At 37.6% G+C, this 27,926-nt stretch overlaps 1 protein-coding gene across 4 annotated transcripts in view; it reads left to right on the plus strand.

Moving 5' to 3' along the window:
- DPP10 (dipeptidyl peptidase like 10) overlaps window positions 1–27,926 on the plus strand; it is a 1,526,588-nt gene that overhangs the window by 1,159,274 nt on the left and 339,388 nt on the right. For all 4 annotated transcript variants that reach the window (XM_051849637.3, XM_051849636.3, XM_051849638.3 and 1 more), the window contains exon 5: window positions 14,129–14,203. In XM_051849637.3, the coding sequence (XP_051705597.1) occupies window positions 14,129–14,203 (75 nt within the window). The remainder of the gene's footprint in view (window positions 1–14,128; window positions 14,204–27,926) is intronic.

A 27,926-nucleotide genomic window follows, 5' to 3' on the forward strand; every position in this document is an offset into this window, starting at 1 on the left:
ATGGTTACCACATTGGGCAGTGAAGTTATGAAACATTTCCAACATTTCTATCATTACAGAAAGTTCTATATAGATGTGTATATACTATCTATAATAAAAAAATTCCCTTCATATCACTCAATGTCCCTTTCTGAAGATAATCATGTATTATGTGTACATGTCCGAAAACCTCTAGAAATATATCTGCATGCCTCTTCTTAGATCTTATGTAAACAATATAATATTTTAACAGCATATACACTCTTCTGTCTATATACATATGTAAGTGTGTATGTTGATACATGTGATTGTGCATATTTATATCTAATTTCAACAATGTGAATGGCCTATACTTTTTATCTAATTAATAATGCAATTTGAAGATTCTTTTGACATAAACTCTTTTGTTTATCTATATTATCACTTAATGATGTAGACCTCATGTTATGCTAGCATTTACTTATATAATTTGCTTACTTATTCTCTATTATTATTTCACACCTGCTGAAAAAAATTGATAGGCATTTTTGAAGTATATTTGTAGGTGAAATACATAGAAGTAAAATTGCTAAGTCAAAGGAAAGATCATTTGAAATTTAATAGAATATGTCAAATTGTGTTAATTATGCCCACCAAAAGTATGAGAGTTCTTGAAAAAGTTTTGCAGAAAAATGAAATTAAAAGAAATTCATTTTGGTTCAGAATCTTTTAAAATTCAATAAATTTTCATAATATGCATTTTCCAAGAATCTTTAAAAGATTCTTTATATATACTATTGCCTATTAATGTATTCTTGCTCTCACTGGTTATTGTCAAAATTTTAATTTGTATCAATTGTGCTAATGAGTATTATGTTTAATTGGTCTAGTAATTTGTAATTATTTGAGAATGAGTGAGGTTGAGTATCATCTTTTCTTATGTGCTTTGACAATTTTTTTGAGTGAGATACTTTGCATAGTGCAAGTTTTGATAGTTATTTGCAAGTGTTAGTCATGAGCAGCAACATTTCTTCTTTAGATATTTTTACCGAGTTCGAATTTCACTGGAATCATTCATTCTCTATCATTTGGAAAATCCAGCTAAAAGGTCTCAGCATTTCAGATTTCTTAGTCCTGTGACTGCTGTTAAGCGTCTGAAAGAAGAAATGAGTGAAGGAAAAGGAAGGTAGTACAATAGGAAAAGTTGTGAGCAAATGACTGCGGTGAACTCACTCAGCTAGACATTCTTTGATAAAAGCTGCAGCACTCATCTACCCACTAAGACCTTGGCATTGTAATCCTTAAATGTGCCTTCAACTTTCCACACAAGATAATAAAGTGACTGACTGAGACTGAGGTCCTGGTGGTGAAAGAATTCACTAGAGCAGTCGGAGTCGCAAAGAGATTTGTTTATTGGCCATGCTGCAGGAGAGCAGTGGGCAGGCAGCACGGTTGGGCTGACTTGCGATGCAGTCTGTAATCCCAGGAGTACGGCTGTAAAGGCAGCCTCCTCGTAGTTAGGATGAGTTTATTCTCTTGCAGTGAGGTGGGTTCTCCCAGCCAGCTACTCTGCCTTTCTCGTCAGACAGAGGAGGTTTTTATTGTGCCCCTGGTGACCTCCACAAGAAAGAAGCTTGTGGACCTAACACTTTCTCCAAGCCTTATGCTTAATGCAACTCTTCTATGGACCTTTAAAATCCTGCAGAAATGACACTAATCTTACCATTCTATACATCTTATAAGACAGTTGAAGCTATTGATGAACATTTCTGAGGAAGTGAACGATACAAGAAATGACCTTTGGCATTGGGCCATAAAAACGTTTAGTAAATGACGGCTCACCTCCAGGAAATATCTGACTCAGTTCCTAAGCACAGTTGAGAGACCGTCAGGGTTTGCTGCTGTGACTATCACACAAGAAAATAAAACCAGATCTCACTTCAGAACTTGGAATGTGAGCTCAAGAAATTGAATAAGGAGGCAGCTCCTGATTATTCCTCATTGGGATTGCACTGAATTGGACTCCATTTTATAGACCCTCTCTCTTTCTCCAACAGAACAGGATGTATTGTGCCAGTAGGGATGTACATCCAAAATTACCAATTTCTTTTATATCGTTCTTTGCTTTTATAGAGAGGGGCCATTTGCAAATGGTGACAAATGACCCCTAGAAACAGTGTTTTTATGAGTTCTAAGCATGAAGAGTAATATCCCACTTTTGAACATATGCAACAAATATCCATCTTCAAAGCTATGCCTTGTGTTTTTTGGCTTTATCATATTCCTATTATTTTTGTTTCTTGCCTATCTCTATTACAGATTCCTGTAAAAAATACAAAACAAGGGCATTTTAGTATACCAATGAATGCCAAATGGTTAATAATAAAGACATGGTGAAAAACACTAGTTAATTGAGAAAATTTTAGTGTAATTAATATAAAGAACACTTCCAAATCAATTAAAAATGAGCTAAATAGGGGCCAGTGTTGTGGCACAGTGAGTTAAACTACTACCTGCTGCTCCAGCATCCCATATGAGTGCTGGTTCAAGTCCAGGGTGCTCCGCTTCCCATCCAGATCCATGCTAACATGCCTGAGAAAGCAGTGAAGGTGACCAAGTGCCTGGTCCTCTGCATCCATGTAGGAGACCCTGAGGGAATTTCAGACTCCTGGCTTTGGTTTGGCCTGTCCCTGGTCATTGTGGCCATTTGGGGTAGCAAACCAATAGATGAAAGATCTTTCTCTTTCTGTCTCTGTGCATCTCCCTCTATCTCTCTGTAACTCTACCTTTTAGATAAATAAATATGTCTAATTTTTAACAAAGAGGCAGACATTGAAAAACAAATAAAAATGGTTAGGAACAAAAATGTTTATGAACAAGGGCATAGCATTTGCATCTGTCCCGTAGGGAAAGCTTAATGCTCATATTCATGACCAATGATTGGATAGAAGGTGGAATAACAAGGTCTCTTACACACTGAAAGTGAGAGTGTAATTTATGTTTTACTTTGGGTAAGAATTTGCCATTATTATGTGATGGAACATTCACATGCTTATATAACCCGCCAAGCACTCTCTTAGTATGTACCATAAGAAAACAGTTACAAGCCGGCGCCGCGGCTCACTAGGCTAATCCTCCACCTAGCGGCGCCGGCACACCCGGTTCTAGTCCCGGTTGGGGTGCCGGATTCTGTCCCGGTTGCCCCTCTTCCAGGCCAGCTCTCTGCTGTGGCCAGGGAGTGCAGTGGAGGATGGCCCAGGTGCTTGGGCCCTGTACCCCATGGGAGACCAGGAAAAGCACCTGGCTCCTGGCTCCTGCCATGGGATCAGCGCGGTGCGCCGGCCGCAGCGCGCCGGCCGTGGCGGCCATTGGAGGGTGAACCAACGGCAAAGGAAGACCTTTCTCTCTGTCTCTCTCTCCCTCACTGTCCACTCTGCCTGTCAAAAAAAAAAAAAAAGAAAGAAAACAGTTACAAGCAACTGCTGGTCTTTTCAGCTGTACCTGGGAGATATTAATGGGCTTTTCTGAGCATATGGGAAATAAGGAATGACTTTAACACTGAATAATTATTGTGCAAGTTTAGTACATTACAATTCATCTTTTAAACTAATTCACTCCATAAATCATTCTTATATTTGGGCTTCTGGCAAATGTCTGAATTTGCTTTGCTACTTATAAATGTTTGCCTACATGACATATTATTTATTCTTATTTTTAAAGGAGGCATCTGTGATCTTCATATATTTCACTTTATCATTCAGCATTCTGTTTCTCAATTGTGCATATTTGCGTTTTGTTGTAATTCACTTTTCTTCACAACTAAGGAATATTCCATTGTCTTGATGTGACTTTCATGTTTATATGCTTTGTCAATATTTTAAGATATAACAATATGTATCTGTTGATTAACTGATGTCAAATTTAACTGCGATCCTATATTTTGATTTGATAAATATCACGATTGACAGTATGTCAAGAGACAGTTATGGGAGCCAGCTCTGTGGTATAGCGGATTAAAGGCCTGGTCTGCAGCACCGGTATCCCATATGGGTGCCAGTCCAAGTCTTGGCTGCTCCACTTCCAATCTAGCTCTCTGCTATGGCCTGGGAAAGCAATAGAAGATGGCCCAAGTCTTTGAGCCCCGCACCCACAAGGGAGACTTGGAAGAAGCTCCAGGCTCCTGGCTTCAGATCAGCCCAGCTCCAGCCATTGTGGCCATTTGGGTAGTGAACCAGCACGTGGAAGACCTTTCTCTCTCTTTTTCTCTGCCTCTGCTTCTCTGTAACTCTGCCTTTCAAATAAATAAATAAATATTTTTTTTTAAAAAAGGAGACAGTTATGACTAATCTAATTCAAAAGAGAAAATGGAAAGGAAAAAGTAGACATCAAATATGGTATTTTGAGGAATATATGAGAAAACATAAAATCTGGCAAAAGTAAGTTTCCTTTTATTATTAACCTAGTTCCTCTCGTTCTTTGGAATTACTAATGCTAATACTAAATTACTGGGATTATACCAGTTTCAAATGAGCCTTTGAAATAAGAAAAATTGATCATTTGTTAGGAAGATTTATTCTTTAAAGCACTACTTTATTAAACATTTAAATTTCTGAATCAAATCAATATTGGTCATATATTTTACTTTAGTTTTACTAATATGAGATTTGCAAAGTTTTTGTAAGCCATATTCTTGCCTATACCAGAAATAAAATCTTATTAACAGAAATACTTGAAATGTACATATAATGTTTTAAAACATTAACTATACTACTAAGGTTTATGAAATCCTAGTCTGTGCAATTTGATGAAATATCATAATAAGAATGAATTTAAGTAATTTTATGGAAAACTTAAGTAATATTTTGGAAAATTTTTGGAAAACTCCAGTCACTTATCTATTTTGGTAAGCATTGTATCAAAAATTGTTTAAGGCCATGGTAGAGAAAACTGATCCTGCATTTCTAATGTGATATTTTTTAGGATTTCCATTGCTTTTACTTTCTTCTTTGTGTTAAAGGTTTATTCATTTATTTATTTGCAAGGCAGAGCAACAGAGAAAGAAGGAGAGACATCTTGCGTCTACTGGTTCAATCCCAAAATGGCCACAATAACAGGAGCTGGTCCAGGCCAAAGCCTGGAGCCAGGAACTGCATCCAGGTCTACCATGTGTCTGGTAGGGGGCCATGTACTTGCTTCATCATCTTCTGCTTTCTCAGATACATTAACAGGGTGCTGGATTGGAAACAATGCAACTGAAACGTGAAGCAACCAAAACTCCAACCAGTGCTCCAATATAACATGCTAGCATTGCAAGCCTCAGCTTAACACACAGCACCACAATACTGGCCCTTAATCTTTCTTTCTACACTGTGTGCAGCTGTATTTGAATGTGACAGCACCATTTAAGAGAAAAATATATTTGAAGTATGATGATTAGAAAGCATTAAGACAATTCAAAGATTCATTAGACCAAGACAAACTGAACTTCCAAGAAATAATTTGCATAAATATGCAAGTTACAGTATCTCTTTCTTTCCTCAGCCATAACTTTTCTAATTTATTGACTTTGGGTGGAGAAATGATGGCATTTTTCTCAAAGTCACCTTGTCTACTCTGTTTTTAAATTTTATTTTATTAATAGACTTCAGTGACCATTAATTTTAATCTTTTTTTAAAAATAAAACATTGTTTTTTAAATATTTTATATACAGCCTCAGCCTTTGTCTGTATTGATTCTAAGTCAACATAATATAATTTTGGCTCTCATATTTATTGAGCAATGAATATATATATATATATATGCAAGGCAATCTACATGGATTAGTTAGTACTGATTCAATAGTCTTAAAATCTACCTGAGATGTTCTGCATTGAGTTGTTTTATAAAACACTCCAGAATCAATAAAGTATTTGTGACCAAAGAAAATGAGAGACAGACAGACACATAGAGAAAATCCATTATGTTTATATATCACAACATGGATTCTGTGAATGTTATAAAGCAAGATAATTAATTAAAATACTCTAGTAATTTATGTTTCTGTGTGGGAGCAAACTGTTGAAATCTTTACTTAATGTATGCTAAACTGATCTTCTGTATATAAAGAGAATCGAAAATGAATCTTGATGTGAATGGAAGGGGAGAGGGAGTGGATAAAGGGAGGGTTGCGGGTGGGAGGGACGTTATGGGGGGGAAGCCATTGTAATCCATATTCTGTATTTTGGAAATATATATTCATTAAATAAAAGTTAAAAAAATACTCTAGCAATTAATTGGATAGCTAAGAAAAGACAACACAAGGGTCAGCATTGTGGCATAGCGAGTAAAGCTGCCGCCTGAGATGCTGGCAACCCATGTGGGCACTGATTTGAGTCCTGGGTGCTCTGCTTCCAATCCAGCTCCCTGCTAATGTGCCTGGGAAAGCAGCAGCAGATGACCCAAGTGCTTGGACCCCTGCATCCACGAGGGAGACCAGGAGAAGTTCCTGGATCCTGGCTTCCACCTGGCCCAGCCTTTGTCATTGAGGCTATTTAGGGACTGAACCAGAAGATAGATCTCTCTGTCTCTCACTGTCTTTCTGTAACTCTTTCAAATAAATAAAATAAATATGTTAAAATAAAGGACAACACAATAAATGCACTATAAAAATTCAATAGTAAAAATGCCCTGTGTAGAAACTCAGTTTTAGCTATAGTAGACAAATCATGGGTTTGTTTAGAGGTAAAAGACAAAAGCCCACATATCTGCTGCTTCTTTGCTCCTTTGATTTGAAGTGAGGCAGTGGAAAAGAGCCCATCTTTCACCTCATACCATGGACTGTAGTTTGGTCACTTTGTTTTCCAACTTCTTTTTATTTTCCTTTTCTCTACCTCAGCTGAATAGCCACTCGTCTCCCTCCTCCCACCAACTTCACGTCAACTGGCTTCGAAACTCTCCCTCATGCTCAAGCAAGGGAATTTAATTATCTGTAGACTACACTATCAGAGAAACTGATTCATAATATATACTTAATTACATTTTTTCAAAATTAATCATTAATTTTCCTACAATGATAAATGACTTTCTAAACATTTTTGTCAGTTATCAATAAACTAGTAATGAGATTGAGTAGTGAGGGAAGGCATAACTCAAGTCAATTAAACATTAACTCTGTGTGTGTGTGTGTGTGTGTGTGTTAGGAAGTTTGGTGGAGTTTGAGGGAGCAGAAATAAAAAAATAGGGTTCATTAACACTTGTATTCTTGTTTTCATTGTTCTCTGTTATAAATATATGCACATGGGTAGGCATTGTGGTACAGTGAGTTAAGCCACCACTTCTGACACTCACATCCCGTTTCAGAGTGCCATTTTTAGGTTCAGCTATACCACTCCTGATCCAGTTCCCTGCTAAGAGGTCTGAGAAGCAGTGGATGATGGCTCAGGTTCTTGAGTCCTTGCCACCCATCAGGGAGATCCAGATGGCTTGGGTCCAATCCTTGCTTTTGCAGGCATTTGGGGAAAGAACCAGTGGAGAGAAGATCTCTGTCTTTCTCTGTCATATTCTGCTTTTCAAATAAATAAACAAAAAATCTTAAAAAATACAACAAATATGTATGCCTACTTTTTTAGACTTAGAGGATTATTCAGCTGAAATTTCTGGGTCAAGATATTTTTCTATATAGAGATGTCTATAGTTATTTTTAAGCACCAACTTGTTTGAAGAACTACAGCAATTCTTAACCCAAGAGCTCATTTCCTATGCTTATGCCATTTCTCAGTTTTAAGGCAACCAAGTCTTTCTCACCAATATGTGTTAATTATAACCACATCTTTTATTCTCCTCTTGCTCTGTCCTTTTTCGGCCTCAAGCCATTTGAATGCATATTTCATATTTTCTGGCACTTCTGACATTTAAGTTTTTGTTTAATGATTTCTTGCCATGGTCTTTAATATCTGACATCTTGGAACACCATCATTATGCTATTTCTACCTCTAGTTATAATGTTTCTGACAAAAGTGAATCATTGCAATGAAGCCTCTTAATAGGAACATTACTGTAGCAATAAAAGATGTAAATTGCAGTTCCAAACAACTTAGATGAGTGATCACGAATCAGTGATCAATTGTGAGATGAGCTGCACATATAATAATATACATATGAGGTCAGATGAATAAGTTGAGCTGAGGAGGACAGGGAAGGCTTAAAGGAAGAAGAGTACAATGATATTTTTACAGAAAGCTTTGTACAGTTTGAATAGGGAGAAGAGAGAGGAGAAGGTATTTTACTAAGCGAAACAGGTGGAACAAAAGAAAGGACAAAGAAAACATTCATATTTAAATGATAAAAGTAATGTTAAATAGCATCCATAACAAATTCAGTGTTACTGATCCATTCCTGTACAGGGTGTTGGTTGAGTAGTTTCACTCTTTTCTTTAAAGGGGATGGATTTGTATTGAATATGAATTTTTGTCTAATAATTCTTATAGTAGATTAAAGATGAGGCTTCCAGATATCTCTCTTTTTTACACAAATCCTAAACATTTCCTATCGGATGTCTTACAGGAACTATAACCCTGAAATATCTAAAATTGTCATGTTGGGGCAGGGTTTAGCCTAGCACTTCAGATACCTGTGTTCCTCATAGAAGTACCCGGGTTTGTTAACCAGCTTTGACTCCTGAATCCAGCTTCCTGCCAATGCAGATTCGAGGAGGCAGAAGTGACAGCCTATACAATTGGGATTCCTGCTGCTCATCTGGGAGATGTGGATTGATTTCCAAGCTCCTGGCTTCAGCCTGACTAAATCCTGGCCATTGTGGGCATTTGGAATGTCATCTCTCTCTCTCTCTCTCTGTGTGTGTGTGTGTGTGTGTTTTGCAAGTAAGTAAATAAATTTCCATCTCTAAAATATAACTCAAAATATTATTATCTTCCCCTTTCTCCCAGTTTGGGTTTACCCGGTGATAAGTTGAAAAGCAGAAGTTATTGTGTATACTTCCTTCTTTCTAATTCTTAAAATATAACCCAACTAATCTTTTATTTTTGTGCAGTCTTCTTTGCACACATACCCTCTTCTGTATGCCCCGCCCCCTCTTTCGCTTCTTGACATGACAGGTCTGGATTGTCATGAGAGGCTTTTCAGGTCCAACTCATTTTAACACAGCTACCAAAGTGAGGACTCTGAGTTGGGATCTGGATTTTGGGGCACCTTTGGTTTAAATGTTAACACATGTGGAAACAATGATGGGCTCCACCATATTCACATTGAGAATAACACAAGTGTGGGGAGCAACTGGGAGCAACTCGGACTAGACTAAGTTACTTATTCTATGCATCTGCTCTCCCACAATATGGCGCTGGGAGAGGAGGAAACAGCTTCTACACAGCTGCCTCCAGTTCAACCAATAAGCAGCAGGACCTGCTCCTGATTGGAGGAGAGCAGCGTACTCGGCGTGTGGGTAGCAGAGTTGGGATTGGTGGAAGAGGACTATAAAGGAGGAGAGAGACAACATGCACCAGGAACACCTGAGGAACATGTGAGCAGCCCCCGAGAGAGCCGGCCGGTGGTGTGCCGCTCCCCCGCGGAAGTGGGGAAAGTGGCTAGGGGGAACCGCCCTTCCACGGAGGTGGAAGGGTCAGTAGCCAACCCGGGAAGAACCAGCAGCAAACCCGGGGAGGGCGGAGCAGACAAAAGAACAGCGCAGGGTCCTGTGTCGTTCCTCCACGAAGAGGGGGAGCGACATAATGGTGCCGTGACTCGGATATGAAGCCTAGGCAGGGTTTAGTGTCGTTCCTCCACGAAGAGGGGGAGCGACACACAAGCACTATTTTTTCAAAGATTTAGTTATTTACTTGAAAGGCAAAGTTACAGAGAGGCAGAGGCAGAGAGGTCTCCTATCTGCTAGTTCACTCCCCAGTTAGCCACAACGGCTGGACCTGTGTTGATCTGAAGGCAGGAGTCAGGAGCTTCTTCTGGGTCTCTCGTGTGAGTGCAGGGCCATCTTCTACTGCTTTCCGAGGCCATAGCAGCGAGCTGGATCAGAAACAGAGCAGCCAGGACTCAAACTGGTGACCAAATGGGATGCTGGCACTGCAGGTGGCGGCTTTACCAGCTACACCACAGTGGGGGTCGCAACACAAGCACTATTAACGTGAGCAATCATCCAGGGCACCGTCCCCAACCTCCCCAGTAGTTTTTAAAGCTTTTTGTGCATTATGTTTGGAGTGTATAATTTCATCTAACTAGCAATCATTGGATAATGAAATTTTCACTTATGTCACTACCAAATACATAAAAAAATTTTTAAAGATTTACTTTTCATTTATTTGAAAGGCAGAGTGAAAGAGGTGGTGGGAGGGAGGGATAGAAGGAGAAAGGGAGGGGGAGAGGGAGAGAGGGAGAGGGAAACAGAGGGAGAGAGAGAGAGAGAGAGAGATCTAATTGCTGTCTTACGCCTCAAATGACTGCAACAGCTGCAGCTGATTGAGCCGAAGCCAGGAGCCCAGAGCTCTATCTGGGTCTCCCTACAGCGGTGGTAGGGGGACCCACCTTTTGCACCTTCCCTGGCAAATTAGCAGGGAGCTAGATCAAATGCAGAGCAGCTGGGATTTGAAGCAGTGCTCCAGCATGGGATGCTGACATTGCAGGTGGCAGCTTAGCTCATTGCAGCATGGCATTGGCTCCTAGATTACAAATTTTAAATAACATTTTAACTTACAGTCTTGACTTTTAGCTTTTAAAACATTTTGAAATATGCCAATGTTTATTTGTCTCACAAAACAGTTATCTTTAGCTGAGGGACCACTGCCCCTTTTATACAGCTGGACCACTCCATCTGTCCTCTTCTTGCCAAAGCAGGTTCATCCTGACTCTCCAAACCCAGCCCTTTAAGGCATTTAACATTTGGGTCCCGGGTCCAACGCTGTGGCATAGAGGGTAAAGCCACTGCCTGCAGAGCCAGCTTCCCATATGGGCTCTGGTTGGCATCCCAGCTGCCCCACGTCTAATCCTGCTCCCTTCTAATGTACTTGGAAAGCAGCAGAAGATGGATCAAGTCCTTGGGCCCCTGCACCCATGTGGGAGATCCAGAATAAGCTCCTGGCTCCTGGTTCCTAGCTCCTGGCTCCTGGCTTCGGATCAGACTAGCTCCGGCCACTGTGGCCATTTTGGGAGTGAACTAACAGATGGAAGACTTCTCTCAGTTTGTAACTATGCATTTCAAGTGAAAAAAAAAATGAATCTTAAAAAACAAAAACAAAAAATAAAAGATTTGGGTCCCCCCACCACCACCACCACAACCATGGACTACGGAGACTCCTGGTGCTTGATTTATCCTGCTCAATATGGGATGGAAAACACAGTTTGATTCCTTTCTACCATCTTCAGTATCTACTGTAGTGCAGTGCTTATCACATAGTGAATGTGGAACAACTGAGTTTTGGTGGAAATGAATGATACATTCAAATGAGGCACCAAAACACACTCATAAGCTGTCTGAAAGCAAGCTTTCCTTTTTTTAACTTGGTCAAATGTCTTGTCTTTATTGTTTAATCGGTCTAGCTAGCCCCCTGCATATTTACTTTCCGTGTTTATCCTACCTTGTCTAGCTGTAATGTTCCTACATGTCACGATTCGCGAATTTTTATGCTCTCTGCACTCTGGTGTCAAATATGTATAGGTAGACATCATTGCTGAATAATGGCAATAAATAAACACATATAACTACTGTTTCTGCATCTTCTACTATCTCAATAGTAATTAGCTTATCAAATATGTAGGTAATATATAGCATTATTGGCAATAGTTTGCTTCCCAAAGCACTAATTTGAAGCCATGTTGAGCAGAGACTAAGCAGAATTACATTAATGTCTGCAATTAGGGTCAATGTCAACCAAGAGGTCTCCTGTGGCTGGTTGAAAAATCTAATCCCCCGGATGCAACAGAGAGACCATTAGTGGCTTATCCTAAGAGGGATTTGCCAGAGACACTCAAAGTCCCTTGAATAAGCCATTAGGGTGCCTCTTTTACCCCATCATCATAAGGCTCTTCACAGCCCCAGTTATCTGCATACCACTCTGTAAATTCAAAGATTCAGCAGCCTGGGTCCTTGCAAAGATATTTGGAAGCTTTCCCAGTTTGTGTGCTGCATAAGCTGGAGAGAGTATACTGATAATTAATAAAGTGCCAGCCTGGCTAATTGTAGAAACTGTAAAAGATACTAAAATGTTGTTAATGAAGGCCTAGACACACCTGTGAGAGCGTGAAGTTAATTTGTGTGAGAGACATCACATGAGGGTGGATGAGGAGAAGGAAGGTGAGATTTTGTTTAAATAATTTAGAACCCAAATTGGGATGCTTTCTGCAAAAACACTCTCTCTGGTGAGATGATGCAAGGCTTATGCAAGGGGGCCTCCTGGATGCTGTTGATGTGTTTGCTTCTCTTTGACCTTGAAAAAGATTAACAACTAGGAAGTTAGAGAAGTCTAATCCCAGTAGGATACAGGACATTACCTTCTTAACTGATTTGTAAACAACAATAGGCTTTCTGATACTGTCCCCTTAATAATTTCTCTATAGAACAATACAGCTCTAGACACAATAATGCTAGGAGAGATGACCTTGTGTCTTCAGTGTCTCCCTACATTCTCCCACAGACCAACTGCTATCAAATTTCAATGCACAATAAGCTGATGAAGGGGAGGCTGGGGAATGAGGGTATCTACTTCACAGTAACACTCTGAGGACTATTAGGATTGTGATTAAATACAAATTTCTTAGCAACTGGCAACTCATGATAGATGACTAACCAATGGTAGCTACTAATATTGTTACTATTGTTGCTTTTATTACTATTGAAATGAGTCTTTTAAAAATGAAAGGCAAAATTCTTTTTAAAAAAAAATTATTTATTTTGAAAGGCACAGTGACAGAGATCCTCCATTTGCTGGTTCACTCCCCAAATGGCTACAACAGGCAGGGCTGAGCCAAGCTGAAGCCAGGAGCCAGGAGCTTCTTCCAGATCTCCTACTTGGGTACAGGAGGCCAAGGAGTTGGGCTGCCTTCTGCTGCTTTACCAGGCACATTATCAGGGAGCTAGATGGGAAGTAGAGCAGCTGAGAATCAAACCTGAAGCCAGCGCTGCAGGCAGTGGTTTAACCTGTTAAGCCATGAGGTCCCACTGCTTTAATCTTTACACAACAATGCAACCAGGAGTAGGCAGGTATTAGCCAGTTACTTTCCTATTGTTCTGTCCCCCTCTCACCACTTTATAAGGAAAGAAGCTTTTGTTCTTTGTTTATGCTTTTTTCAGCCATTCTTATTTTATTAATTTTATTTATGTTAAACATAAATTATTTTATTCTTATTTTTTAATTTATTTATGTTAAACAAGTTTCATATATTTCACATATACTGATTTAGGAACAAAGTGGCACTTTCCCCCCTACCCTCCCTCCCACCCACCCTCCAACCTTTCCTCCCCCTCCCTCCTGCATTCCCACTCTCAGTTTTTACAAAGATCTATTTTCAGTATACTTAACTTTTCTGCTTACTCTATCGGAACACTTATTACATTTTGTGGAATGAAGTGTCACCTCATTCTAGAATAAAAAATGGGGTGAGCATTTCCTTATTTGTTAAGATGCTCATGTCCCACATTGTATGGAGTGCTTGGGTTTGACTCAGCTTCCCACCAAGACAGAACCCGGGAGACAGCAGGTGAGATGGCTCAAGTAGTTGGTTTCTTTCCACCAAATAGGAGAGTAGGATTGAGTTCCCAACTCCTGGATTCACTCCCAAGTGTCAGCTTAACCTGCTGTACCAAGAGTCCTGCCTATTTATAAGTTTTTATATTCAGTATCATGACCTCCACCCCTCTCCAAGTTTTTATATCCATGTACATAATCATACATGCCTGTATACATATGCAAATATAGAATAAAAATGAGAATGTCTATTTGACAGTGTTATAATGAGAATTGAAATTTCTTGATATTTATGCAAGAGGATTTTAAAAAGCTCAAGGAATAATAGAATTTAAACATACTTTTTGTTGTAAAACAATGTGAAATTTATATATAGTTTTTATTATAAGTATTTTCCATAAAATTTTTAAGGTCATCGTATATCTAAATACATGTTAATTTCTTTGTTATTAAGCTTTTTAGGATAATTCTTTCTCTTTTTCTCTAGGTAACCTTCAAAGCATCAAAACATTCAGTTTCACCAGATTTAAAATACGTCCTCCTGGCATATGATGTCAAACAGGTAAGAGAGTTATTTTCTTTCAATAAGACATTTCTTTGAGATGCGGTCAGTTGATGGTTCATAGTTTACTTAGCCATCTACACACGTAGGGAAAACTTGGCAAATCTAATAACTGCAGAGGGACACTGTCAGCCATGTGGCACAACAGAGGTTTGAAGACAGTTTTCTTTTTTTCCACATCTGGATAGCAAGTAATTGGAACAATTTGGTGCTTGAGCTGATCCAAGTCCATTCCTTTTCAGAGGGCACAATGTCAGGCTTTAGGAAATCCAACACACGAGGGCTTCTGAACTTTTCAGGGTCAGCTTTACTGTATAGTTGAGTATTTGCTGTGTATGTAGATCAGGAGGTTGCTGCTGACAGTGCTCTGAGCTGCAGTATGTATATTGGGAAGGGGCTGGTGAGAACATTGTTTCAGATTGTGGCCAATGGACTCCTTGGTGACATTTGATAGTAGGCTTTATGGTTGTAATTATGCAAGTAGGACAAGCCAAGAAATTAATTCTGAACAAATAAAATGTTCTAATTGCAATTAGTGTTTCATTATTCTGTGTCAGCTCTAAAGCACAATTAGAGCAGTATGTATGGTTGCTGAGTATTTTGTACTTAGATATAATTCGCACAGTTAAAAGCAAAGTAAATGTTGGAAAGACAATTCAGCAGATTAGTTTCTGTGGAGAATAAATGATTGGAAATCATTCAAGAAAGTTTTATGAGCTTTACAATAGACAATAAAAATTTATGGACTTAAGGCAGAAAGACTCATAATGCTTTCAAAGCCTTGGAACACATGGAATTTCACAGTTCAAAAGACCTCTTTGAAGGTTTTAGTCTGTTGGACTATATTCATGCATATGGTCTATTCTTATAGGAGTTTATATTTTCTCATTTAAAATTAATTTATGCTGACAAAGACAGGGACATTGTAACCAAAGACATCTTTTCCTAATATTTATCAGGTTTTGGCCTTTTTCCTTAGCTTTGGTTCTATGCTATTTCTAGTCATTGGGAGATTGTAAGGCTCATCTTTTAGTGAAAAGAAAAAAATACTCTTATGAATAAAAATATTGAATATCCTAAAAATTATTAAAATGAAATCATTCACCTATAGATTTAAATTTAAAGGGACTGCTATGTGTATAATGATAATGAACCTTAAAAAATATTTCAATGACTGTAGCAAGCAAGGGTGGATCTGGCAGCATCATAGACACAGATCAATGAATGCGAATTGAGAACCAAAAAATAGGTCCTCCCAAATATGTCTGATTGATTGTTGGCAAAGGTGCAAAAGTAATTCCATGGATGAAAAATGGCCTTTTCAACAAATGAAACTGGAGCTATTGGATATCCATTGGCAAAACACAAAACACACAACAAAACAAAGACAACATGTAGACCTAAGCCTCACACCTCTTATAAACTCCAAATAAATCATAAATTTAAAGTAAAATATAAATCTGTAAAACTTGGAGAGGAAAAACAACATAGGAAAAATAGAATCTAAGGCTAGGAAAAGAGTTACTAAATTATACACTAAAAGCATGGTTCATAAAAAGAAAAACAATTGCTCCATGTAAGACCCTGTTGTGAGGACAAAAATACAAGCTACAGTCTAAAAGAAAATATTTGGAATTCACATAGTACTTGATAAAGGACCAGAGTTCTCAAGTAAAGAACTCACAAAACAGAACTCTTAAAAACAATAAAGAAAATAGAACAACAACAAAATGAAAGCAGTGACAAAAATGGAACAACTATGCAATCAGCAAATGTGTCAGCCATGAACAGACATTACACTGGAGAGACTAAGTAGGAGGCAGAAGAATACATGAAAATATTTCAACATCAGTAGCCATCAAGCCAGTTAAAATCACAATGGCATGTCACAACACACCTTTCAGAATGGCTAAAACAAAGAAAAATAAGCAGCAATGCCAAATGCTGGCAAGTATGCACTGAAAATTTTAGGATTATATAATGGTGCAGCTTCTCTGGAAGATATTTTGTTAATTTTCTGAAATAATGGATATGCAACCAACATCCAACCCAACAACTACATTTATCTGAAAAAAAAAAAAGAAAATTTATGTTCCCGTAAAAACCTGTACACAGTTTATCATGATTTTATTTATAGTAACCATTGCTTGAAACAAACAAGATGATCCTCAATGGATGAATGGCCAAACTGTGTTATACCCGTATAATAAATGCTTTGAAAAATCAAAAGGAACAATTTTTGATGTATGTAGCAACCTGCAGGAATCAGTGGAATTTTTCTGAGTGAAAATATAACCTAGTCCTAAAAGAAGATTGTTTATGACATTGCATTTGTGCAACATTATGGAAATGACAAAATTATAGAAATAGAGAACAGACTACTGGCTTTCAGAGGATAAGGAAGGAAGAATGGCCTTATTTGCTTCATAGAGCAGTGTGAAAGTTCTTTGTGGATATGGAAATATTCCATTATCTTGTTTAAATATAGGTCAGTATCTTATTTGCTGTCATGTACTCTTTTGTGAGATGCTATAATCAGGGAGAAAATGAAGTTGCTCTGTGTTATTTCCTACAACTGCATGTGAATCAGTACCTACTGCAAAATAAAAATTTGAATTCATAAGAAGCTATTGCTGATTAATTTCTTAAAATGAAACTGATAATTAAGAAAATTCAGGTTCCATTTGTTACATCAAATATATATATTATGCAAAGTCCCTGAAACCTTAGGCCTCAAATATGTGGGTGTAAAGAAGTGAGAAATGTTTTAATTTTGACTTTCATGTTTATAGTTTTACACAAATTTGTTATGGTTTTCAAAGAATTGTGAATGATAAAGTTTAAAAATAGAAAAACATGATAATTTATTAAGCATAATTAGTACCATTACTTTAAGAAATTTCTATCCCTGTCTATGTCACTCAATGTCTATTTACATAAGTTTTTAGTATTGCTTTCAGAGAAGTTGGTTTACTGTGTATGAAAAGTAAAGCTATGCCATGCCACATCCACTCATCCCAGATAATATCATCAATGATCTTGCTCTAACCACAGAAATTGACCATGGTTTTTCATCCTCTGTTTTTACCTACTAATTTTTTGTAAATCTAGGGTTATTTTTGAAGAAAGATATTATTTATAAAGTAGAGAAAAACTAAATTAACTTTGGATATTTGGAGAAAACATATAAAATAAGTGAATATAATTAATAATATAAGTTTATACTTGCAGCTCAGTCTTCATTTTATTGTATTTTTTAAGTTCAGAAATAAAAGATACTTTATAACAGCACAATCACTGTGAGAAGGTATTTAAAAATAAAAAAAATCAAACTAATTTTCTCAGTCTTATTTCATTCATTGATTGATTTTATTTATTCATCATATTCCAGCTGCAAACCACTGGGCTAGACATTATGCAGTATATGTGTGTGTGTGTGTGTGTGTGTGTGCGTGTGTTTATGTTTGTGTGAACCATCTCCTTCAAGGAATATTTGAGGAATGGAATTAAAAGACACATTTATTTTGGTGCAAAATTATTCTGAAGCATATACTTGGCTTTTAATAATATGCTTTCCTCCACTGTTTGAAGTACTTTCATACAATCAAATAGAGGTAATATAACACAGACATTTATATCTACTGCATGCAGCATTGTATGATGTAACACGTGAATGGTAATATCAAAGAATAGAGAAAATTTCCACTCTAGGCAATCATGTTGGAGAGGGAAGATTATCCTGAGCTTTGAAGAGCAGCCAGATAAAGATGGATAGAAAAGCATCCCAGTTCGGCAGGTAATATAGAACTTCAGGGAAGTTACATTAAGCATGAGGGATAGCAGTCAATTCAAATGAGCTAGCTAGAGGTTGACAATTTAGAAAGAAAAAAACCTGGAAATCTCATTCAGTCTAAATTATAGAAGAGCTTGAATCCCATTTTATTTGATGCAGTTTATAATGAGATAGTAATTTGAAATCATTGATGATTTTAAACAGATGCTCTGGTTAACTTCTATGTGTATGTGTGTGTCGGGGGTGGTACACCCATGTTTGTAATAACAATTAACAATTATGGGAATAAAATTAAGAACAAAGAAAATATAAAATTAAAGGAAGGGAAATATCATGTATTAAGCATTTTATTAGACAGATACTATTATTCTAATTTCAATAACAAGAAAATCTAATCTCAGAAAAACTGTAAAAGAAGTGTATTTGTATGTAGATACAATTCTAAGACTATAATGATATCCCCTTCTCCCCTCCCTCTTGGTATATGTTCTCAGTTTCACTGTGAATAATTATTTTTAAAACTCCATTTGTTTATCTTCTACAGACTTTTATTTTTTAAAACATCCATTTGTATAAATTATTCATTATATTTTCATTTTTTAAAAGGTTACTAATTTGGAGGCTTTAATTATTTTTTAACAGAAAATTTTAACTTCAGAATAAAATCTGTCTTTTACTTTGTTTTCTTTAGTCTCTAGACTTAGGAAATGCCCACCACTAAGATTAATACACATTATTGTACAGTTGTTCTATTTTTGTGTGTTTTCATGCATAGATGTTTTGTTTTCAATTGTTATGGTGACAGATGATCAAAACATATCTTCCTTAAATATTATTATATTGGAAAGTATGTCATTAATAATTATAATCATAGTCAGATGCCTTAAATATTATTATATTGGAAAGTATGTCATTAATAATGATAATCATAGTCAGGTGCCTTGACAGACTCCAGCAGAACACTTTTGATGTATCCTTAGGAGGTCCCACAACAAAATTGACAGGTGTAATCTGAGTCCTGCGTGCCTCCCATATCTTTAGTCAGTTTTTCCATGGCTATGATGAAGGGGAAAACATGAGCACATCTCAGTTCGACTATCTTGAATACCTGCCTGATGTAAGGAGAAAGGCATATGCTAGTTAAGCCAATGCTTATATGCTTGATGGAGTAACTATAAAGTATCTAGCACATTTTTGGTTTGTTTAGGATCAGCATAGATTGCTCCCGAAAGCTATGTTAATGCTTCCTTTCTAGTATCATCCTTAATTGAGACAAATGTCAATTGTTTAGTGTAGGGCAATTCAGAAGTCTGTCTTTATTTTTCAGGCAGCAAACGTTCTAAGCATGACTTAGTCAAGGTTTGTGGGATTAAATCACATATTCACCATGGTGGGGGTACCGGTGAATCACTTGGAGAATTTTCAAAAATTATTCTTAGTGCTACTCTGCAGAAAAATCTAAGTTAATTGATTGGCAGTGTAGCTCAAACCTTGGATTTTAAAAAATTCCCCAGGGGATTCAGTGCACAGCCAAGGTTAAAGACAACTGAATGTAAGTGAGTGGGTCTCTTCCATCAGTTGAGAACTTTCCAGACTTCAGACAAGGGAAAGGCTGGAAATAAAAATAAAAATAGCCCCTTTCTAACACTGCATCTACTTTGTGTCAATCTTTACTTGCACACCTTTAATCCTTACAACTTCTCTTTATAGATGTTGGTGTTATTCTTGTTTTATTGGTGAAAATATAAAGGCTGAGATCTTTCTAAATTTTCTTAATGTGAGTTAGGATAAAAGCCTTTATTTCTGAACCACTGTGTTTCGGTGGCTAGCCTCAGCATAGCAGGTGGGAGTTTATGAGAAATGTCCACTGTTTCGTCCCAGATGCTCAGTGGGTATGTCCCAGAAATTCATGGTTTGAGAAGCACACCCAGGTGAATCTGATGCACACCCAGCACTGAGAACTCCTGGTTTATAGGAGCCGAATCTTTAAAATACAAGAGCTTTACCTGTGAACACCTTAGCAACCAGAACCTAACAACATACAGGGAAAGGATTTAGAGAAAATATCACTTAAGAGCAATGATTTCCATTTTGTGTGTGTGTGTGTGTGTGTGCATGTGTTTCACAATCCCTGGTTCCTAGATTTAATCTCCAACTCTTCCTTTCTGACCTTGGATATTGGAATGGCCTCATATACCCTTCAAAACTGATACTTGATGTGTCATAATTACATATGGCATAGTAGATCATGCATGGAACTTGGAGTGAAATATGTGCTTAGGGGCCAGAGCTGTGGGGCAGCAGGTTAACACCCTGACCTGAAGTGCCAGCATCCCATATGGGCGCCAGTTCTAGTCCTGGCTGCTCCTCTTCTGATCCAGCTCTCTGTTATGGCCAGGGAAAGCAGTAGAAGATGGCCCAAGTCCTTGGGCCCCTGCATGGCATGGGACGCCTGGAAGAAGCTCCTGGCTCATGGCTTCGGATTGGCGCAGCTCCGGCCATTGGGGAGTGAACCATCAGTTGGAAGACCTTTCTCTCTGCCTCTCTTCTCTCTATGTAACTCTTTGATTTTCGAATAAATAAATAAATAAATCTTTAAAAAATATGTGTTTAGCTTCAAATTATTCATATTTAAATTCATTTCAATATCTATATAAAGGAATTTTCATATATTTTGAGGATTTCTTGATGGATTTTGGTAAACTAAACACTGTCCTTTAACCATCACCCAAAAGAAACAAAACATTGCATTGCTCCTTTGCAGTCACTGCTCATTACAAGTGGGAGCACTGTCTGAATAATAGGTTGGTTTTGCCTGTTTTTGTGTTTTGTGTAAATAGATCCATACAGTATAAATGCCTGAGTACCCTCTCTTGCAAACTTTTCAATAGTTGCATGGTAAAATGTTCATTCTTGGGGGCCGGCACTGTGGTTCAATGGGTTAACGCCCTGGCCTGAGGCACCAGCATCCCTTATGGGCGCCGGTTCTGGTCCCAGCTACTTCCAATCCAGCTCTCTGCTATGGCCTCGGAAAGCAGGAGAAGATGGCCCAAGTCCTTGGACCCCTGCACCTGCATGGGAGATCCGGAAGAGGCTCTTGGCTCCTGGCTTCTGGCTCCTGGCTTTGGATGGGCGCAGCTCTGTCTGTTGCGAAGAGTTGGAGAGTGAACCAGCGGATGGAAGACCTCTCTCTCTCCTTCTCCTCTCTCTGTGTAACTCTGACTCACAAATAAATAAGTATTTTAAAAAAATTAAATGTTCATTCTTACTGCTATAGAATATGCCATTGCATATGATAGTACTGTGAAAAGTTCATGGAAACATGAAATTAAAAGATAAGCTTATTTTGGTGCTAAAATTTTGTTTAAACATTTTTGTCATATAGTGTATATATCAATAAATGCACGTAAATATGCAGATAAATGAGATTTTTTTCTCTGATCACACTGATAGCCAGTACCCAAATTAAGAGCATAGCATTAGTAGTACCCCAAGAATTCTGACTACATCCTCTCTCCATTTCTTTTTCTTTTTTTAAAAATATTTATTTATTTATATATTTGAAAGACAGACTTTACAGAGAGAGGGAGAGACAGAGAGATCTTCCATCCTCTGGTTCAATCTCCATATGGCCACAATGTCTGGAGCTGGGCTGGTCCAAAGCCAGTAACAAGGGACTTATTGCGAGTTTCCACATGGGTGCAGAGCCCAATAACTTGGGTCATCTTCCTTTGCTTTCCCAGGCCATTAGCAGGAAGCTGAATCGCAAGTGGAACAGCTGGGATTCGAACCAGAGCCCTTAGATGATGCCTGCATCACAGGCTGCAGCTTTCCTTGCTATGCCCCAACACTGGCTCTTCTTTCTTTTAAATTGAGAATAATAATATATTGCAATTTCTATAGTGAAACAATATTTATAACTATATACTCAAATGATATGACATTCATACAATTTTTATATTCTGTACTAACTACATCTTATAAAAGAAAACATGTGATAATTGTGTTTTGGGTTCTGGCTTATTTCAGTTAACATAGTGACCTCTGGTAGCATTTATTTTATTAATAATGTCAGGATTTTGTCCTTCATTATGGCTGAGTAATATTCCATCCTGTCAATATACCATATTTTCTTTATCCGATCACCAGTTGATGGACATCGAGGTTGATCCCATATCTTAGCTATCATGAGTTGAGTTGCTATAAACATAGAAGCACAAATAATTCTTTTGTATGCTAATTTCATTTACTTTGGATCTATCCCCAGGAGTGAGATAGCTGGTTCATTTTGTAAGTTGATTTTTAGGTTTTGTAGGAATCTCCATACAGTTTTCTATAATGTTGTGCAATTCGCATTCCCAATTTTTGAAATCACAGTGTATTCATTCTTCTGTTGATTAGCGTTTTAAAAACAGCACTGCGGCTCACTTGCCTAATCCTCCGCTTGCAGCGCCGGCACCCGGGGTTCTAGTCCCGGTTGGGGCACCAGATTCTGTCCCGGTTGCCCCTCTTCCAGTCCAGCTCTCTGCTGTGGCCAGGGAGTGCAGTGGAGGATGGCCCAAGTGCTTGGGCCCTGCACCCCATGGGAGACCAGCAGGAAGCACCTGGCTCCTGGCTTTAGATCAGCGCAGCATGCCAGCTGTAGCGGCCATTTGGGGGGTGAACCAACTGAAGGAAGACCTTTCTCTCTGTCTCTCTCTCTGTCACTAACTCTGCCTGTCAAAAAAAGAGGTTTTTGTGTTGTGTTATTTCTCTGTTCATTCCTTTCCCATGCTTTACCCTGATTCTGTTTTGACAGTTATTTCAGACAAGCGATTATAGGAGTGAATGCTTGGCACGGTGATTATTACACCACTTGGGATGCCTTCTTCCCATTTTGTAGAGCCTGATTTGAGTGCATGCTACTCCACTTCCAATCCAGCTTCCTGCTAGTGTGCAATCTGTGAGCAAAAGTTTATAGTTTAAATGCTTGTGTCCCTGCAACCGACGTGAAACACCCAAAGTTCCAGTCTCTTGGCTTCTGCCTGGCCTAGCCTCAACTGTTGCCAGTATCTGGAGAGTAAGCCAGTGGATGGAAGAGCTGCAGTCTCTCTGTCTGTTTTTCTGTTTCTTTCTCTTTGTCTCTCTGCCTTTCAAATAAAATGAGAATTTTTTTTATTTTAAATAATAGATTGTTCAAAGGGAACAAACTCTTACTGAGTATTTATTGCCATTGACATGGGATGTGTGTTTATCATTTTAAACCTTCCAAAGTCTTTATCTCTTGGATGTGATATCTTATGTTAGAGAGGAGGAAGAGCTAGAGATGTTAACTACTTTTCTCAAGAGCCCTACTTCACAGTTGCAGAACTGAGACTAAGTGCCATAATTGTAACTCCAATGTCTGTAGACTTTTTATTACACTATCATTTTGAGAATGGGTTTGCGTATCTTCATAGATTTATTCCATACTCTGACATAATTCCCTCATTGACTTGAAATCTTATCAGCTGGCAAGTGAAAGTTACATTTTATATATATATATATATATTATTTTTTAATATTGTCTGGCATTTACTATACTTCTCCAGGATTAGAGAGTATGCTTTTGATTTTTGTTTCTACTTCCTTTTAATTATTTCTCAAAAAATGAACTAGATAATTGCTGGTGCATTTCAGTGCACAAGATTGAAATATATTTTTCCAAAGAGAAAATATTCCAAAAATCATGAAATTTTGATACGCTAACATGTTAGTAATAATACTTGTGATTATGAATTATCATCTTGCATTTTGGCATTCATCATTTTAGCCTGTAATTCTCGATTTGTCTGAATCATGCATGTAAATAGTTTAAATTAAACTGTAAAACCTGTTTTATTTCAACATATTTAGAATTATTTGAATTTTTTGAATTAACAATTGCTTTTCTAAGTCATTCTTGGAAAGACATTAGAGTTTTATATAAAACATATTTCCTTCATGTTTTTTTTTAAACTTTTCATGAATCTATAATACTGTACACCTTCATTGGGCACAGGAAATATTTCAACAACTGCAAAAGCATAAAAGACCTGATAAAATCAGGTATGAAGTAGGAGCAAATATATTTTAGCAAATCTCCTTAAACTAATTCTCAGAGTTTTCTTATTGCTCAGATTTTAAAATGCTTGTTAAGTGAACTAGTTAACTATTTTGCACTGTCAACTTTTTCTTTAGCATGTCTTACAATTGTGATCAGAAACTTGAATTTACTATTGCTTCAACATAATTAGAATGTATACGTGCACATAGAGAATTAGCTACTTATGAGTGTAAAAGTAATACTTGAATGATTCCTTCAAACTCCATCTAATGAAGGGAACAAATCAACTATACCTGTGCTGCAGCTGCTGGATTGGTATCATGTCCTCCAAATCTGATGCTCCGAGGAAGAATGATAGCATTATGCACTTGTTCCAGTGTAGAACTAAAAAGTTGTGTAGCTCTGCAGACAAAATCTTCTGTATGATAAATATCTATTTTAGCTAAAATGTAGTCACTGTAAAATGAATCCTGCACGCATCACTGCTTGAAAAAGTAACTCTTCTCTAGTGAGTTATCTAATTAAATTCTGGGCTTACTACTTCAGTGCTCTACAATTACAGACACATAGTGAAGAAGTTTGTGGGAGTGCATGGTCTGGTCATGGGCTTGTCTAGGCAGTTAAGCTTCGCACACTTGTGGTGCACTAATATTTCAAAAAAAATCTCTTTAATGACAAACTTGAAGAAAGTACAGTCTAGGAAAGTGACTGTATTCAAATGTGTGGGACTTAGTGTTCACACTGAAGTCCCCCTGCCTTCCCGTGCCTATTGAATGCCCGTCTTTGCTGTTCTTGCGGCTGCTACCAGATTGCTTTCTAGTTAACCTTTTTATTAAAGAAAGATGATAATGTGTGAAAAATATGTTAGTATCAGTTTTGGCTATATTGTACTTGGTTAAAGCAGAAGAAAACAAAAATTCCTTAGAGGGGACAATAAATGGAGAAAAGATGGGAGAAAAGGTGGGAGAAAAGGAGGGAGGAAGGGAGAAAGGGAGGAACAAATTTGAGATTTTTGAAAGCCAGTTTTTACAAATTTTCTTTTTTGTGATAGATATTAATACAGGTACAAATTTATCACAGATTCAATTAAATTCTTTTTAAAGATTTATTTATTTATTTATTTGAAAGTCAGAGTTACACAAAGAGAGGAGAGGCAGAGAGAGAGAGAGAGAGAGAGAGAGAGAGGGAGGTCCTCCATCTGATGGTTCACTCCCCAGATGGCCGTAACGGCCAGAGCTGCGCCAATCTGAAGCCAGGAGCCAGGAGCTTCTTCTGGGTCTCCCACATGGGTGCAGGGGCCCAAGCACTTGGGCCATTTTCCACTTCTTTCCCAGGCCATAGCAGAGAGCTGGATCAGAAGTAGAGCAGCTGGGCTCAAACATCGCCCATAAGGGATGCCAGCACTGCAGACCAGGGTGTTAACCTGCTGCGCCACAGCACTGTCCCCCAATAAAATGTTTTGAAATTATATTTTTCTTTTTATGTATAAAATAATGTATGTGTATATTATAGAGAATCTGAAAATACTGACAAAAATAAAGACAATAAACATATTATCTTTGTTCATCACTTTTAGGAAAAAGCCACCGTTGATACGTTGGTTCATCCAATCTAAGTCTTGTCTTTTTGTCATTAATAAGTATATACATTTCCATGTGTAGATAAAATCATAGTGTAGTCTAGTACAGTTTACTATTCTGAACATTCCATCATGAACATTATCCCTGAAGTATTTTCAGAAACATAATTTTTCATTGCTCTGCATTCCTTTCAGAAGGTTATATAGTAATTAATTTATTCATTTTCTTCCTTTGATATTAAAAGCACTCTAATCCATCACTATTACAAAACAACTGTGGCATTGAACATCCTTGTATTTAATAAATGTCTTTGATTATTTCAAGTTAATTAATGGGGCTGGAATCAGTAGATTAAATATTGTCTGCACAACTAAAGTTCTTGGGGCATATTCTAAAATGCCCACTAGAGAATGTATGCAAAAAAGAATGCTTTTCCCACAAATATACAGAATTTAAAGTTTCTTTTCATTTCAGAATTTTGCTTCAGGGGACATTGGTGATTATTTTAAACTAAAGAAATGAAAACGTAATGTGAAAATAAGTTATCAGTAAGAGAATCTCTGATATGTGCGTAGAGAAATAAACTCTATAATATATAGTATACAGTATAGACACCTAAACTCAAGTAATTGAGAAAGCAAGTGTTTTTTGTTTTGGTTTTTAAGAAACAGTTTCAGTTTCAAGTAATTGCTCCCGATACTCTGGTAAAATATCACCAGAAATAATAAAATAATAGAATTAGCAAATGATGGAGTACAAATGGTTTTCTAAGTAGCAGAATTATTTTTTTGAGAAATTTTTGCTACCCATGGCAGTCTTTTAATAGTAAAATATAATAGAATCCTCATTTGTATTTATATACTAGTGGTTTATTTCTCCCAAAAACATGTCAGGTTTTGATTTTCAACTACAAGATAGAGGACCCAGCTTTAGTTTTTCATATGTTTACAGCATACATGTAGATATATACATATATGTATATATGTATACTCATATATGTGTATATATGTATATATGCATATATATATTATATATATGTTAAGTCAATTGAATCTTTAGTTTTTATTTCTCTGGAAAAGTTTGATACTTACTTTTTCTGTCATAAGGATCTAAGATGATTAAATGACCTATTTCCTTATAGTATGTTGTATTAGTCAAAAATTCCTCTTGCTTATAGAGGTCCACAAAAGTATAATAGGCTTAATATGGTGGGAAAAAGTAGAGTCTATGTGCATTGAAGACGTGTCAGACTGAATTATGGTTCAGCAGGGATCTCTACTAAAAGGCATCACAGACATTTTAATCAACTGCACCAAAATTCATCAAATGGGAAAAAACATATTCAGTGTACCTCAAACTCACACAACACTGTTTGTGTGTGTGTGTTTGTGTGTGTGTGATTTATTTATTTATCTGAGAGGCAGAATACAGACAGAGATACAGAATAAGAGGTCTTCTACCTGCTGGTTCATTCCCCAAATGGCTGCAATGGCCTGAGCTGGACCAATCTGAAGCCAGGAACCAGGAGCTTCTTCCAGCTCTCTCATGTGAGTGCAGGAGCCCAAGCACTTGGGCCATCTACCACTACTTTTCCAGGGTATTGGCAAGGAGCTGGATCAGAAGTGGAGCAGCCGGGACTTGAACAGGCACCCATATGGGATGCCGGTGCGACAGGTGGAAGCTTAACCTACTATGCCACAGCACAGGGCCCCAGAACATTCTTTATTCTTGGATGAGTTTATGAGACATACTTTGGGAAACACAGTATTTTTTTTAAGATTTATTTTATTTATTTGAGATTCAGAGTTACACAGAGAGAGGAAAGACAGAGAGAGAGAGAGAGAGAGAGAGAGAGAGGGAGGTCCTCCATCCTATGGTTCACTCCCCAGATGGCCGCAACGGCCGGAGCTATGCCAATCTGAAGCCAGGAGCCAGGAGCTTCTTCTAGGTCTCCCACGTGGGTGTAGGGGCCCAAGGACTTGGGCCATCTTCCACTTCTTTCCCAGGCCATAGCAGGGAGCTGGATTGGAAGAGAAGCAGCTGGGACTCGAACTGGCGCTGATGCCACAGCGTCGGTCCCGGGAAACACAGTATTAACAAAAGATTATCATACTAAGTACTAAGATGTTATTTTGTGTTCCTAATGCTGCATATGCAAAAATTAATTATATAAAATAGTAATTTATCAAGATTATGAAATCTGTATATGGTGACTTCTGGAAAGGTTTGGATGCACAGTTCCAACTTGAGGTATCTTGTGTGATTGATGTCAGTTGTGGCAACTAA

Source organism: Oryctolagus cuniculus, chromosome 3 (assembly GCF_051225735.1).
Source record: "Oryctolagus cuniculus isolate XC-2025 breed Fujian yellow rabbit chromosome 3, ASM5122573v1, whole genome shotgun sequence".
In the NCBI taxonomy this organism is placed as follows: Eukaryota; Metazoa; Chordata; class Mammalia; order Lagomorpha; family Leporidae; genus Oryctolagus; species Oryctolagus cuniculus.